Consider the following 12,712-nt stretch of genomic DNA (forward strand, 5'->3'; position numbering starts at 1 on the left):
TGCTTTTGATATATCTGGAAACAATTATTTATCATGGATATTAGATGCTGAAATCCATCTTGATTTAATGGATCTTGAAGATACCATTGAGGCTGAAAATAATACATCACAGAAGGATATAGCCAAAACTATGATTTTCCTTTGTCGTCGTCTTGACGTATGATTGAAAAATGAACATCTCACATTAAAAGATCCCGTAGATCTGTGGAAAGATCTTGAAGAAAGGTACAATCATCAAAAGATGGTGATACTTCGTCAAGCCCAATATGTTAGAGAAAACTTTTTCGACCTTCCATGCCTCAAATGTGCTCCTACAACAGCAGTATCGAGAAAAAAAAAGATTTAAAAAATATTTTGAATTAATTTCTTGCCTTCTCCCAGTTGGCGCCGCCCATTTCCTGAAACAAATGCGGTAAATCATAACCCCAAAAAGAGGAAAATGACAAGATTTTGGTAATAATAATAATTATGGAAGGAAGAAGAATTATATTCACAAGAAAGAATCTCACCAGAAGTGGGATAAAGAAAGAAACAATGGGCAAAGTAAATCAATGGATGATAAGTGCTTCCGTTGTGGTGGAAAGGGCCATTGGTCACGTACCTGTCGTACCCCAAGACACCTAGTTGATCTTTATTAAGCATTATTGAAAAAGAATGACAAAGAAAAAGAAACAAATTTTGTTTCAAATTATAAAAATTCCACCACTCATTATGATGTATCTAATATCTTTGAGGATCTGAAGGAAATATTGGCTATTTGATCAATGATGAAATAGTTTAATATGATATTATTATTATTATTTGCCTTTGAAAAAAAATGGCAAAGACATATTGTGAAGATATATGCCTTGTGGATAGTGCAAGTTTGCACACCATTATCAAAAGTGATATATATTTTACATACCTTATGCCAAAAGAAGAATATGTTAATACTATTATTGGCTCAGGCAATGTGATAGAAAGCTCCGGAAGAGCTATAATTTTGTTTCCCGGAGGAACAAAATTCGTATAAATAATGCATTATTATTTACCAAATCTTTGAGGAACTTGTTGAGTTTCAAAAGATATTCGCCGAAATGGATATCATATTGAAACAATGAATAAGGGAAATCATGAGTATTTATGTATCACAACTCATGATTTAAATAAAAATGTTATATTAGAAAAGTTACCCTCACTTTCATCTGGGTTGTATTATACCAAGATTAGTGCAATTGAATCACATGCCATTGTAAACCAAAAGTTTACTAGCCCAAATGAATTCATAACTTGGCACGACTGATTGGGTCATCTGGGAACAACCATGATGTGGAGAATTATTGAAAACTCTCATGGACATTCACTAAAGAATCAGAAGATTCTTAAATCTAGTGAATTTTGTTGTGCTGCATGTTCTCAAGGGAAGTTAATTTGAAGGCCATCACCAATAAAGATTGGATTTGAGTCCCCTAAATTTCTAGAAAGGATTGAAGGTGATATATGTGGACCTATTCATCCACCATGTGGATCTTTTAGATATTTTATGGTCATAATAGACGCATCTTCGAGATGGTCACATGTGTGCTTATTGTCTTCTCGCAACCTGGCGTTTGCGAGATTTCTGCCTCAAATTATTCGATTAAAAGTACAGTTTCCAAAAAATCCAATCAAAACAATTCGTCTCAATAATGCTGGCGAATTTACTTTCCAAGCATTTGATGCTTATTGTATGACTAATGGAATAAGTGTTGAACATCCAGTAGCTTATGTTCACACACAAAATGGGTAAAGCGGAATCACTTATTAAACGTCTCCAATTAATTGCTAGACCCTTACTTATGAGAACAAATCTCCCAACCTCGGTTTGGGGCATGCTATTTTACATGCCGCAGTACTTATTCGTTTGAGGCCAACGAGTTACCATCAGTTCTCTCCTATGCAATTAGCATTCGGCCAGCAGTCAAGTGTTTCCCATTTAAGAATATTCAGATGTACGATATATGTTCCCATTGCACCACCTAATTGCACCAAAAATGGGACCCCAAAGAAAATTAGGGATATATGTTGGATATGATTCTTCCTCTATAGTGAGGTATCTTGAGATACAAACTGGAGATGTATTTAAAATCCGGTTTGCAGATTGTCATTTTGATGAATCAAAATTTCCAACATTAGGGGGGAGAGAATAAGCTTCCTGAAAAGGAACTTAATTGGAATGCATTATCGTTGATGCATTTAGATCTTCGATTAGGGTAATGTGAACTAGAAGTTCAAAAGATTATACATTTGCAAAGAATAGCTAACTGAATTGCCTGATGCATTTTCCGATACAAAGAGGATAACCAAGTCTTATATACTAGCGAAAAATGCCCCAATTTGAATTGATGTCCTAGTTGGACAAATTGCCACCGAAGCAAATACACGCCAGAAGCGTGGCAGGCCTGTCGGTTCCAAAGACAAAAATCCTCAAAAGAGAAAAGAGATAAATACTATTTCTGTTGAAAAAGACATAGTAAAAACACCTGTAGTTGTCCAAAATTCTAATATAGTTTTAATGCCAAAAGACGTTCAGGTACCTGAAAATTGTGAAAATGACGAGATCTCGATAAATTATGTCTTTATAGGAGAGAAATGAGACCGAAATAAGACAATTGTCAATGAAATATTTGCATATAATGTGGCATTAAATATCATGTATGAAAATAAGGATCTTGAGCCAAGATCAGTCGAAGAATGTCGACAAAGGAATGATTGGCCAAAATGGAAAGAAGCCATGAAGACTAAATTAGACTCACTTGCAAAACGTGAAGTCTTTGGACTTGAGTCCGTACACCAGAAGATGTAAAACCTGTTGGATACAAGTGGGTATTTGTGAGAAAACGAAATGAGAAAAATGAAGTTGTGCGCTACAAAGTTCGACTTGCGGCACAAGATTTTTCACAAAGGCTTGGTATAGATTATGAAGATACGTATTCCCCTGTAGTGGATACGATAATATTGCGTTATTTGGCCAGTTTATCTGCATATCATAAACTGTATATGCATTTAATGGATGTGGTAACTGCCTATTTATATGACTCATTAGATCGGGATATCTATATGAAAGTCTCTGAAGGACTAAAGATATCTAAACCATCCAATGAATATTCGCAAGGGTTATACTCAGTCAAATTGCAAAGATCTTTATATGGTCTGAAGCAATCTGGACGAATGTGGTATAATCGTCTTACTGAGTATCTGGCCAAAAATAAATTCAAGAATGATGATATCTGTCCATGTGTTTTCATAAAGAAATCTGCATCTGGATTCATTATAATTGCTGTGTACGTTGATGATTTAAATATCATTGGGACTCCTGAAGAGATTCCAACAATTATAAAAACTCTAAAAGAAGAGTTTGAGATGAAAGATCTTAGAAGGACTAAATTTTGTCTCAGCCTGCGGATCGAGCATATAAAAAATGAGATCTTTATTCATCAAACAGCATACACAGAAAAGATCTTAAAGAGATTTTATATGGATAAGTCACATCCATTAAGTACCCCAACAATTGTAAGATCTTTGGATGTGGAAAATGATAAATTCCGTCCTAAGAAGAGAATGAAGATATCCTTAGTCCTGAAGTACCATATCTTAGTGCCATTGGAGCGCTAATGTATCTTGCTAATAACACATGACCCGATATATCATTTGCTGTGAACTTACTAGCAAGATATAATTTCTCTCCAACTAGAAGACATTGGAGTAGAATCAAACAAATATTTCGATATCTTCATGGAACGGTTGATATGGGATTATTTTATCCCTATGAATCCAAGTCACTATTAGTTGGCTATGCAAATGTTGGGTACTTGTCTGATCCACAAAAGGGAGATCTCAAACAAGATATCTGTTCACATATGGTGGTACAGCTATATCATGAAGGTCCACAAAATAGACGATAGCAGCAACCTTCTCTAATCATGCTAAAATACTAGCGATACATGAAGCAAGTCGCGAGTGTTTTTGGCTCAGGAGTTTGATCCAATATATCCTGTCATCATGTGGACTGATTGATCATAAGATAGCTCCAACTGTCTGTTTGAAGATAATACAGCATGCATTGCTCAACTTAAAGGCGGATACATAAAAAGTGATAGAACAAAACATATTTCTCTCAAATTCTTCTTCACTCATGATCTTCAAAATCAAGGGACAATTGATGTCCAACAGATCTGCTCAAGTGACAATCTGGCAGATTTGTTCACAAAGTCACTCCCAAAATCTTCCTTTAAAAGATTGGTACATGATATTGGAATGCGGCGATTTCGAGACATTAAATGATGTCGACAAGAGGGGGAGACGGTACTCTTTTTTCCTTGGTCAGGTTTTTTTTCTATTGGGTTTTTCTTGACAGTTTTTAATGAGGTAGTCCTCATCACAAAGAACATTGTACTCTTTTTCCTTCACTAAAATTTTTTTCTATTAGATTTTCTTTAGTAAGGTTTTAACGAGGCAATAATCCTAAATAGGCATCTAAAGAGAGAGTGTTGTGATAAGTATGAAAGCTGAGTTGGATGTCTATTAATATCTGGGCGGCTCAGTTTCTCAATGGTGAATATTAATTGAGAATTGAAAAAAAAGTCTTCTCATGTATATAAATAAAAAGTTAAGACTCGTTAATAGATCATCAACAATAATAATCTTCACTCTCTTTTTTTAAATTATCTCTCTTTTATATTGCAAATACTTGTTTCTCTCTTTATATTTTTATATTTGTTACTTCTTCCTTATTTATTTATTTAGTTATTTCATAACCATTTTAACTGTGTTTATTAGTGATATTCCCCCAACCGACTCTCACTGTCTTGAGTCGCAGCAGATCCTCAAACAGAATCTCACAAAACCGAGTGAAGAAGAGAGATCGAATGGCGGTGCCGGCGAGTTTCGAAGAGAAGGATTTTCTATCATGCTGCGGAAGCACCACATTCGCCAAACACATGGTTACCGCCTCTCCCTTCTCCTCACTGGAGCACGCAATTTCTGTTGCCAGAGACGTTTGGTTCAACACCGTTGATGTTAACGGTTGGCTTCAAGCTTTCTCTGCTCACCCTCAGATCGGTCAACAACACGCTCCCTCTCATGCCTCTCAAACCAGTGCTCAGTTCGCTTTCTTTCCTCTCTCACCACTTCACTCTTCTATTTTTCTTTCTTTTTATTGTGTTTTTTTTGGCGTTGACTCTTTTAAAATTGAACTCGAATGCACGAAGATTACGCATTTTTTTACCGTGAATTACTTCAGAGTTTGAGTTTAATTTCTGCTACATGTTTAGACGGTCTAAGGAGAGATTGCGGAAAAGATAAGAAGAGACTAAAACTGTGTGTATGAATTCACTTGTTGAGTGTTTTTCATCATAATCGTTACAAATATATATAGGATGAGCACAAAGGAATGTAAATCTATAAAATGAAAGATGCCGAGTAATGCCTCAGCCAGAAAACTATTCTAGAAGAAAATATATAGCATTTGCATTTTGATAAAACAGAGAAATGGAAAAAAGAGGAAGATATGTGTGATTATTTAAGCACTTTTACTCATATGACACTAGGACACTGATGCTGATTTCTCTAGAAGGGAATACTTGTAAATAAGATTTTTTTTCCCTCTTGATTGGTAATGTTTGTCGTTGCTTATAATTTCATAAAACTATTGGAACTCGGCCAGTTGAGTGATTCTTCCGGTTTTTGTTTCATTGAGTTCAATAAGTGTTAATGGTAATGATTTTCGCACCAAACTATTGTGTAGGTGGAGTAAAGGAGAACAATCAACTGCTCTTGCAACTGCTACTGGTTCTAGCTTACAGGTTTGCTTGCTGTTGCTTCTTGTGAACAAAAGTCAATTTAGTTTCTGTATGCTCTACTATGAAATATAAGAGAACTTATAGATCTCTGCTGTCAGGTTACTTTAGATTATTTCGAATAAGAGTATTGAATCGTGTAAAAGAATCCGTCTCTGGGGAGGTGTATTCTCTTACTTGTTACAAAGTTATTATGTATGGCTTCTGATTTTGCATGTTTCATATTTTGGAGTTGCATCATCACTTGGCTCGGTATTGCTGTTATTATTGTGGAGGGAGCATATGTCGAGTAAACAAATTGGGCTTTGGATGGGGTAGGCTAGAGGGGGATTTCAAATGTTGTTTTTAGAGTTTATAAATGAAGATTAGCCTTCTAAAATGTGTTTAATTTGAAATTTGTAGGAACTATCTGAATGGAATGTTCGGTACTGGGAAAAGTTTGGGTTTGTATTTCTCATATGTGCATCCGGGAGGAGCACTGATGAGATACTTGCTGAACTGAAGGTACACTGGAATTTGAAATCCTCTGTTTTGTATATCCATGTTTTAATTTTTAATTAATTGTTTAGTTCATCCAATGCCACTGTACGTGACGATGTGTTTAGTTATTTGCTTATTTTTCTTGATGGAAGATAGAAAAGGAAATGATGAATTATTTTAGAAGGTTGAGCTTAAGATTGTCCTTATTTTTAAATCAACCGTTTCAAGAGATAGAATGGGTGCCTTTCTTGGATCTGAAAGAACTGGTAGATAACTCGTTATTTTTGGTTGGACATGGTTCTCATATTACCAGGTTTTGAAAGACATTAGGACCTGGAATCTTCCTTTCTTGCAGGCTTTCACTCTCCCCTATTGTCTATCGTCACTTCGTCAGTGCATTAGTCAATAACTAAAAATTCCTAATCTATTTTGGGATCTGAATATTTTGTACCTTTCACTAATCAAGGAACTTGAGTGATAAAAAACGGAAAACGCCAGGTTTTGAAAGACATTAGGACCCAGAATCTTCCTTTCTTGGAGGCTTTCACTCATTGTCTATTATCTGTGCATAATTCATTAACTAAAAATTTGTAGTCTATATTGGGACCTGAAATATTTTTTTACCTTTCTCTAGTGAAAACTTGAGTGATATAAAATGGAAAATGCTGATATATAACACTTTGCAATTAAATTTTAAATCAATATGTTGTCACGTTGTGCAGAGACGTTATACAAACAGGCCAATTGTTGAATTCGAGATTGCAGCTGAGGAGCAAATGAAAATTACAGAACTACGCCTTGCAAAGCTCTTTTCAAGTAAAGAAAGCATCCCGTCCACAACTGATAAAGATTCTACCATGTTTGCCAAAAAAGCAGAAGGTACTTCCTTATTGTCATGGTTTCATTAATATTTTATACATCCGGGTTGTATAACTGACTACCCTGATCGACCTGACTGAGGATTAATTGGGTATTTTTGTTTGCTGGATAGCTCATACTTTACTTTTCCTTGGGAAATTACAAGTGTTAATGGTTGCCACAAGCCCACAATGTGTAGTCTTTCCAAATGTTTTGCATCAAAAAATTCATAATTTGAGCATTCCTGAAATCCTGGATCTATTTTGATTCTTAAACTTTCCCAATGCTAGAAGATCGTATAAGCATTATTGGTGGGCATGTGACTGCAGCTTCGGAGAGTCCAGTAGGAAAATCAATCCAAGCTCCGGCTAGAACCCGCCCGCCCATTACCACTCACGTGTTGGACACTTCGCGAGGTGGTCCAGCTGCTGGTATTGATGTACTCTTAGAGGTGTGGAGAGATGCTCAGTCTCGCCCAGAATTCGGTGCCTCAGACAATGGCGGTTGGGTGTTTCAAGGGTCATCGAAGACGGACTCAGATGGCCGCAGCGGTCAACTGATGAGCATAGTTGACAATGTTACTCCTGGGATATACAGGATAAGTTTCAACACAGGAAAGTATAATCCAAGAGGCTTCTTTCCATATGTATCCATTGTGTTTGAGATCCAAGAGTCACAGAAGAGGGAACATTTTCATGTTCCTTTATTGCTTTCCCCGTTTTCATTCAGCACTTACCGTGGAAGCTAGAAAAGTATAGGAAGGTTGACCAGTAATTGCTGCTTACATTTGTGGGTCAATGCGTGTTTTAGGAACATCTGTAATACTCAAAAGTCATGTAAAATACTAAAAATGTGTGTAAGTTCAAATTCACAATTAATTTGGCTCAAGAATCAATCATTCACATAAATAATTCACAACTCATTCACTTCTTATCATAAAGTGTAGCTGATGAAGCAGCATCTTGGAACATTTTGAATTTTCTAACTTTTCAGCTTACTCATAGTTTATTGATAAGCATAATTTAATTACCAACAATCTGAATCTCATGATTTTAATTAAGTGTATTTCGGAAGAATACAAGTATTTCTATGTCTACCTGAAGTGTCTCAAGTATTAGCAAAGTTTTGTGTACCCAAATAAAGCATATGAAAAGTGCCAAATATAGAAATATAAATGAGTGCCTTATTGGTGTTTTCCTTTGCTTATTGAATCTTATTAATATAGATAGTACTTTCAAGTTTCAAGCTAATAATTGAGTCACGAAATGTTCTGAGTATAACATTTTTACTTGGTTTTCTTATTTGAGTTCTCATTTACAGAGAAATTACTAAATGGCTCGTGGAGGATTCTGCGAATTGTGCTCATCCAATTAAAATGGCATCTTAAGATAAGATTAACTTATATTTAAAGAGTAAAGCTAGGGAACCAAAAACATATCAGCCAAAATCCAGCCAAATATTTTTGGATGAATTCAAAATCTCTACGAATTAATATATATGGATGTTTCTTCTACTAAGTATCAAAATGTTTCTTTTTCATACTAAATGGATGTTCTTTTATATATTTTTTGAATTTTTTTGTATTGCAAATATGAATATCTCTATTTTTTAAGAATTTCATATTTTTTAAATTTTATATATATTTAATTATTTTTTGTTAAAATATAATTAGATGTTTCTTTTGTTAAATTTTAGGATGTTTTTTTTCATATTAAATAAATGTTTTTTTTTTATAATTCATGACCTATCCACTTTGTTCAGTGTAGATTAAGACATCTTCTTTGTTCATATTATCCTGGTAGCCACGGGAGAATCGGAGACAATAACCCAAGTCAGCCAATAGATTGGAGTTAAAGAAAATTTAAAGAAGGCCGAAGCCTTGAAAGCATGTGGATGAGAAAACCAAAAAAAGTCAAGGTTTGACTCCAGAGAGAGCGCACAAAAATCTTGGATCCCGTACGGTGCGTCCGCGCATAGCATTAAACAACACCCTACGACTTGGTCTTCTCCTTCTTTTTAAGCAAAAATCCTATCCTTTGTTTTTGATTTCAACAAATCGGAAAGCAGTTATCTTGGAACCGCGACGGTCAATGGTGAAGATTGCGGAACGGAAACCAAGGCACGTGAATCCGCTTCGGGCGTTGCCTCAGTCGGTGACGAAGTTAAAGATGGACTTCATGTTGAAACAGTTGTTTTGGATGCGCTTGTTGAGGGCATCGTGGAGAGTATAGAAGTCGCCGGCACTTTCAACAGCATTGTTGAGAGAAAGAGATCTGTGTGTGTGATTATTGGAGGTGGGTAGGTTAATGTGAGAGAGAATATGAAGGTTTTTATATGTTTTAATTAGGTTTACTTAATTAGGTTTTAAATTTTGAATTTAAAAAATTTAAAATTAATAATTAATATAAATTAATATGGTTTTGTTTAGTTTTTGGCTGATAACCTTTTGGTTCCGTATACTTTTTCATATTTAAAACCTCTCTTAAAATAAAATATTCACATTAAGAGATAATGCTTAAAATTTTATGAATAGACAAAGCAATCTTTAAATAAACAAATATATGTAATATATGTTTACTTAATTATCACAATTAAGAGATAGATATTATTAAAAATATAATTACATGTCATTTTGATATTTAAAATTGACCGTTATTAGAAATGAATAGTAATTTGAAGATTAGTAATTTTTTTAATCCCTTTAATTTTTTTGGGTCTTCACTTTTTATTCCATTTCAAACACTGCATTTGTGTTGATCTTAACAAAGCAACTGGAAACTCAATTAGACTTGTGTTCTTTGGGGACATTGGTATTGGCCTCAGGTGAAGATGCCCTTCTTTCGTGCTCACCATGGCTTTCATCAGCTTTTGCTCCATTGTTCTTTGCCTTTTCTCCCGCATAATAAACAATAGGTCTTTCCAATTGTTCCTCAAATATGTTCTTCTTAAAATGAGTTCCCATCTACATTGTTACAAAAATTATATGGTGGATTTCATTGGCCAGGTGGAAATTCCTATGTAGTAGTATTCATGTGAAGATAGTTGAAAACTCTTAGATGACAAGTTAATAAAAAATGTCAAGTCAGCTAATCGTTTTCAACTATTAACTTTGTATAAAAATAATTGCAAGTGAGACTTACCTGTGTAACGATTGCATAGAGTGGTAGTGTGCTGTAAGTACAAAGTAACTGAATAAATAACCTACAATCCCAGCAACACAAAGAGATTTAAGAACATATTAAAGAGAAGGATTGAATTAACATTGCATACAAATTAATTAAAATATAATAAAAGGAAATTGTAGTGTCATAGTTACCCAATAATGAGCCTTGGGATAATGTAACCAATTGGTCCCATTATACAGGAATGGATGCCATAAGTTACCTGAGAAAATGCAATCGCTAATAATGAAGAAAATGTTTGGTGTAACAATGAAAACATTATTTAATGTTTTATAAAACTTTAATTTGTTTTACTCTATAGTTTGTTTTATAGTAGAAGTTAATAAGCTTACCAAGATCCAGAAGAAATAAGAAATCTCAAAAGCATTTTGGAAAAGGGTAAAGTGGATCAAGAAGAGAACAATGCGAGGACGGTTGAACCAGAAATGATGATCTGATGGTTGAACAACTAATTCGCCTTCAATGGCTACATGCCTCTCAGCTACTTCATTTGCTAATTCCATTATCACATGCTCTAGCTTTGTCCCAACAGCAAGTAGAAGCTGAAATCAACACACAAAAAGTGAAATCTAATAACACTTTTTTGATTTGTCGCGTGTTGACCATATTTTGGATATGACACTCATCATACTCGTCCGACACGTGTGTCTTCCATGTCTAATCGTGTTTTAATAAAAAATAACTTTTTTTTCGAATATCTTTATTCTTAATATGTATTGAAATTTAGAAATAATATATTATTAATTAAAAAAGTATTTTATAATTAAAAAATATTTTAAATATCTTAGGGGTTAATTTAGTGTGATTTCACCAGGTCTAAAATCGGATAAGGGTCTAAAAATAGATCCGATCATTATTTCGGGTTGGGTCCGGGCCATAACTCGGATCACCCGAACCCGTTCCCGTGGTTCAGTCATCATAAACAATTAATATTTTGTGTTATTAGTGATGAATGATGACTATTCTTACGTGAAATTTAAATATTGTAAATCTTAATATTTGTGTTATTAGTCAACTATAAGGTAATGTTTTATATTTAAAATGCATAAGACTTTAGAGTTTAGACTAATACATAATATTGTATTATTTGTATTGATTTAAATATTTGGTATTATTAGACAATATTAGTATTGATTGTGGTTATGCTTTAATTTTAGAGAATGATTGGTTCTTGTTATATTTTTCTAAGTAAATTTTACCATGTCAAATAATGGTTGCAGTATTGAAAATTTAAATATTTTCACATGCTAGCTTACAAGAAAATATCAGGGTAATGTAATGTTAATGGCCCAATTTTCATCCGGTTTTTATTCGGTATAATCATGGCTCGAAAGTGTGTAGGTTTCACCGAATTTAAGGCCGAGTTCGGGCCTAACAAATATGCTCGATATATATTTCGGGTCGGATATGTGTCACATTACACCCGATTTTAACCAGCCAATGAACATCCCTATTTTATATAATTAAAAAATTAATTTATATTTTAATATCAATAAAATATTAAAATATTATTATAATTTACCTAAAAAATATTTTATATTTTAGATATATGTTGTATTTTCATATCTTATAAAAATTTTAAATTTGTATGTTCATATATCTCGTATTTTGTGCCCCTAGTGTCTGGGCATATCATAGAGTGAAATAAATTTGTAAAAAATTATGATAGTGAAATTAACTTGCTAAAGATAAATGTATGGCCATGCATGTAAATATCAAAGAGATAGTTAAATAAAGACGCGTAAAATGTCTTTGTGTAAAGACGTTTACATGCCGTATTATTATTGGACCAGTTATTTTTGAATTTTTTAATATATTAGAATAAAATTGATTTTTTTATAATAATAACAATAAACTCAATTTTTTTAGGGATTTAATTATATTTTTAAATTTTTAGGAATTTAAATGTTTGTAGAACAAAAAATTCAGAAATATATGTCTTTTTATTAAAAAATTTAAAAATATTCGATTTAGATTATGTAATTTGATCGGATCAAACCGGATCTAATAATTATAATGCAAATAATTAGGTTTATTATTATTGCTATAATAAACCGATTTTATTCTAATTTATTAAAAAATAAATTATTAACTAATTTAATAAATATGTCAAATAATAACATGACATATATAAACATCTTTAAAAAAATAATTTTAGCGGCTTTATTAAAGTGATCTCTAATACCAAAAGAGAGTCAAAGAAATTTATGGAGATACTTACTATGACGGGAATGAAAGCAATCCAGAAATATGTATGCCAACCTGAAAGATTGCAAACCGGGTTTTTAAAATTTTTTACGGAAATTAAACAAAAACTTATGAGAGAAAGGATACATTATTATATACAGATAGACACTAACTAAATAAAAAGACGTA

At 33.3% G+C, this 12,712-nt stretch overlaps 1 protein-coding gene and 1 pseudogene across 3 annotated transcripts; one reads left to right on the top strand and one right to left on the bottom strand.

Annotated features, from left to right (window-relative positions):
- The first annotated feature begins 4,785 nt into the window (after positions 1-4,785).
- Positions 4,786-8,094, top strand: LOC107464480 (uric acid degradation bifunctional protein TTL). Of its 3 annotated transcripts, none has more exons than XM_016083400.3 (5): positions 4,786-5,122; positions 5,765-5,822; positions 6,219-6,320; positions 7,019-7,175; positions 7,445-8,094. In XM_016083400.3, exons 1-5 carry the CDS (start codon positions 4,887-4,889, stop codon positions 7,900-7,902), a joined length of 1,011 nt encoding a protein of 336 aa, XP_015938886.1. In that variant the 5' UTR covers positions 4,786-4,886; the 3' UTR covers positions 7,903-8,094. The 3 variants fall into 3 exon arrangements, with proteins under 3 accessions (XP_015938886.1, XP_015938887.1, XP_015938888.1); XM_016083401.3 differs by having other exon boundaries at positions 7,448-8,094; XM_016083402.3 differs by having other exon boundaries at positions 7,484-8,094.
- Positions 8,095-9,932: 1,838 nt separating this feature from the next.
- The window catches only part of LOC107464369 (MLO-like protein 1), a 7,078-nt pseudogene continuing 4,298 nt past the window's right edge, over positions 9,933-12,712 (bottom strand).

The sequence above is a fragment of the Arachis duranensis genome, chromosome 9, assembly GCF_000817695.3.
Source record: "Arachis duranensis cultivar V14167 chromosome 9, aradu.V14167.gnm2.J7QH, whole genome shotgun sequence".
NCBI lineage: Eukaryota > Viridiplantae > Streptophyta > Magnoliopsida > Fabales > Fabaceae > Arachis > Arachis duranensis.

What these genes read in the sequence shown, in the direction of transcription:
- LOC107464480 (XM_016083400.3), top strand. Translation starts at nt 4,887, where the DNA reads ATGGCGGTGCCGGCGAGTTTCGAAGAGAAGGATTTTCTATCATGCTGC. An exon ending in CTACTGGTTCTAGCTTACAG is followed by an intron (nt 5,823 to 6,218) that starts GTTTGCTTGCTG and finishes TGAAATTTGTAG; the next exon opens with GAACTATCTGAATGGAATGT. An exon ending in GTTTGCCAAAAAAGCAGAAG is followed by an intron (nt 7,176 to 7,444) that starts GTACTTCCTTAT and finishes TCCCAATGCTAG; the next exon opens with AAGATCGTATAAGCATTATT.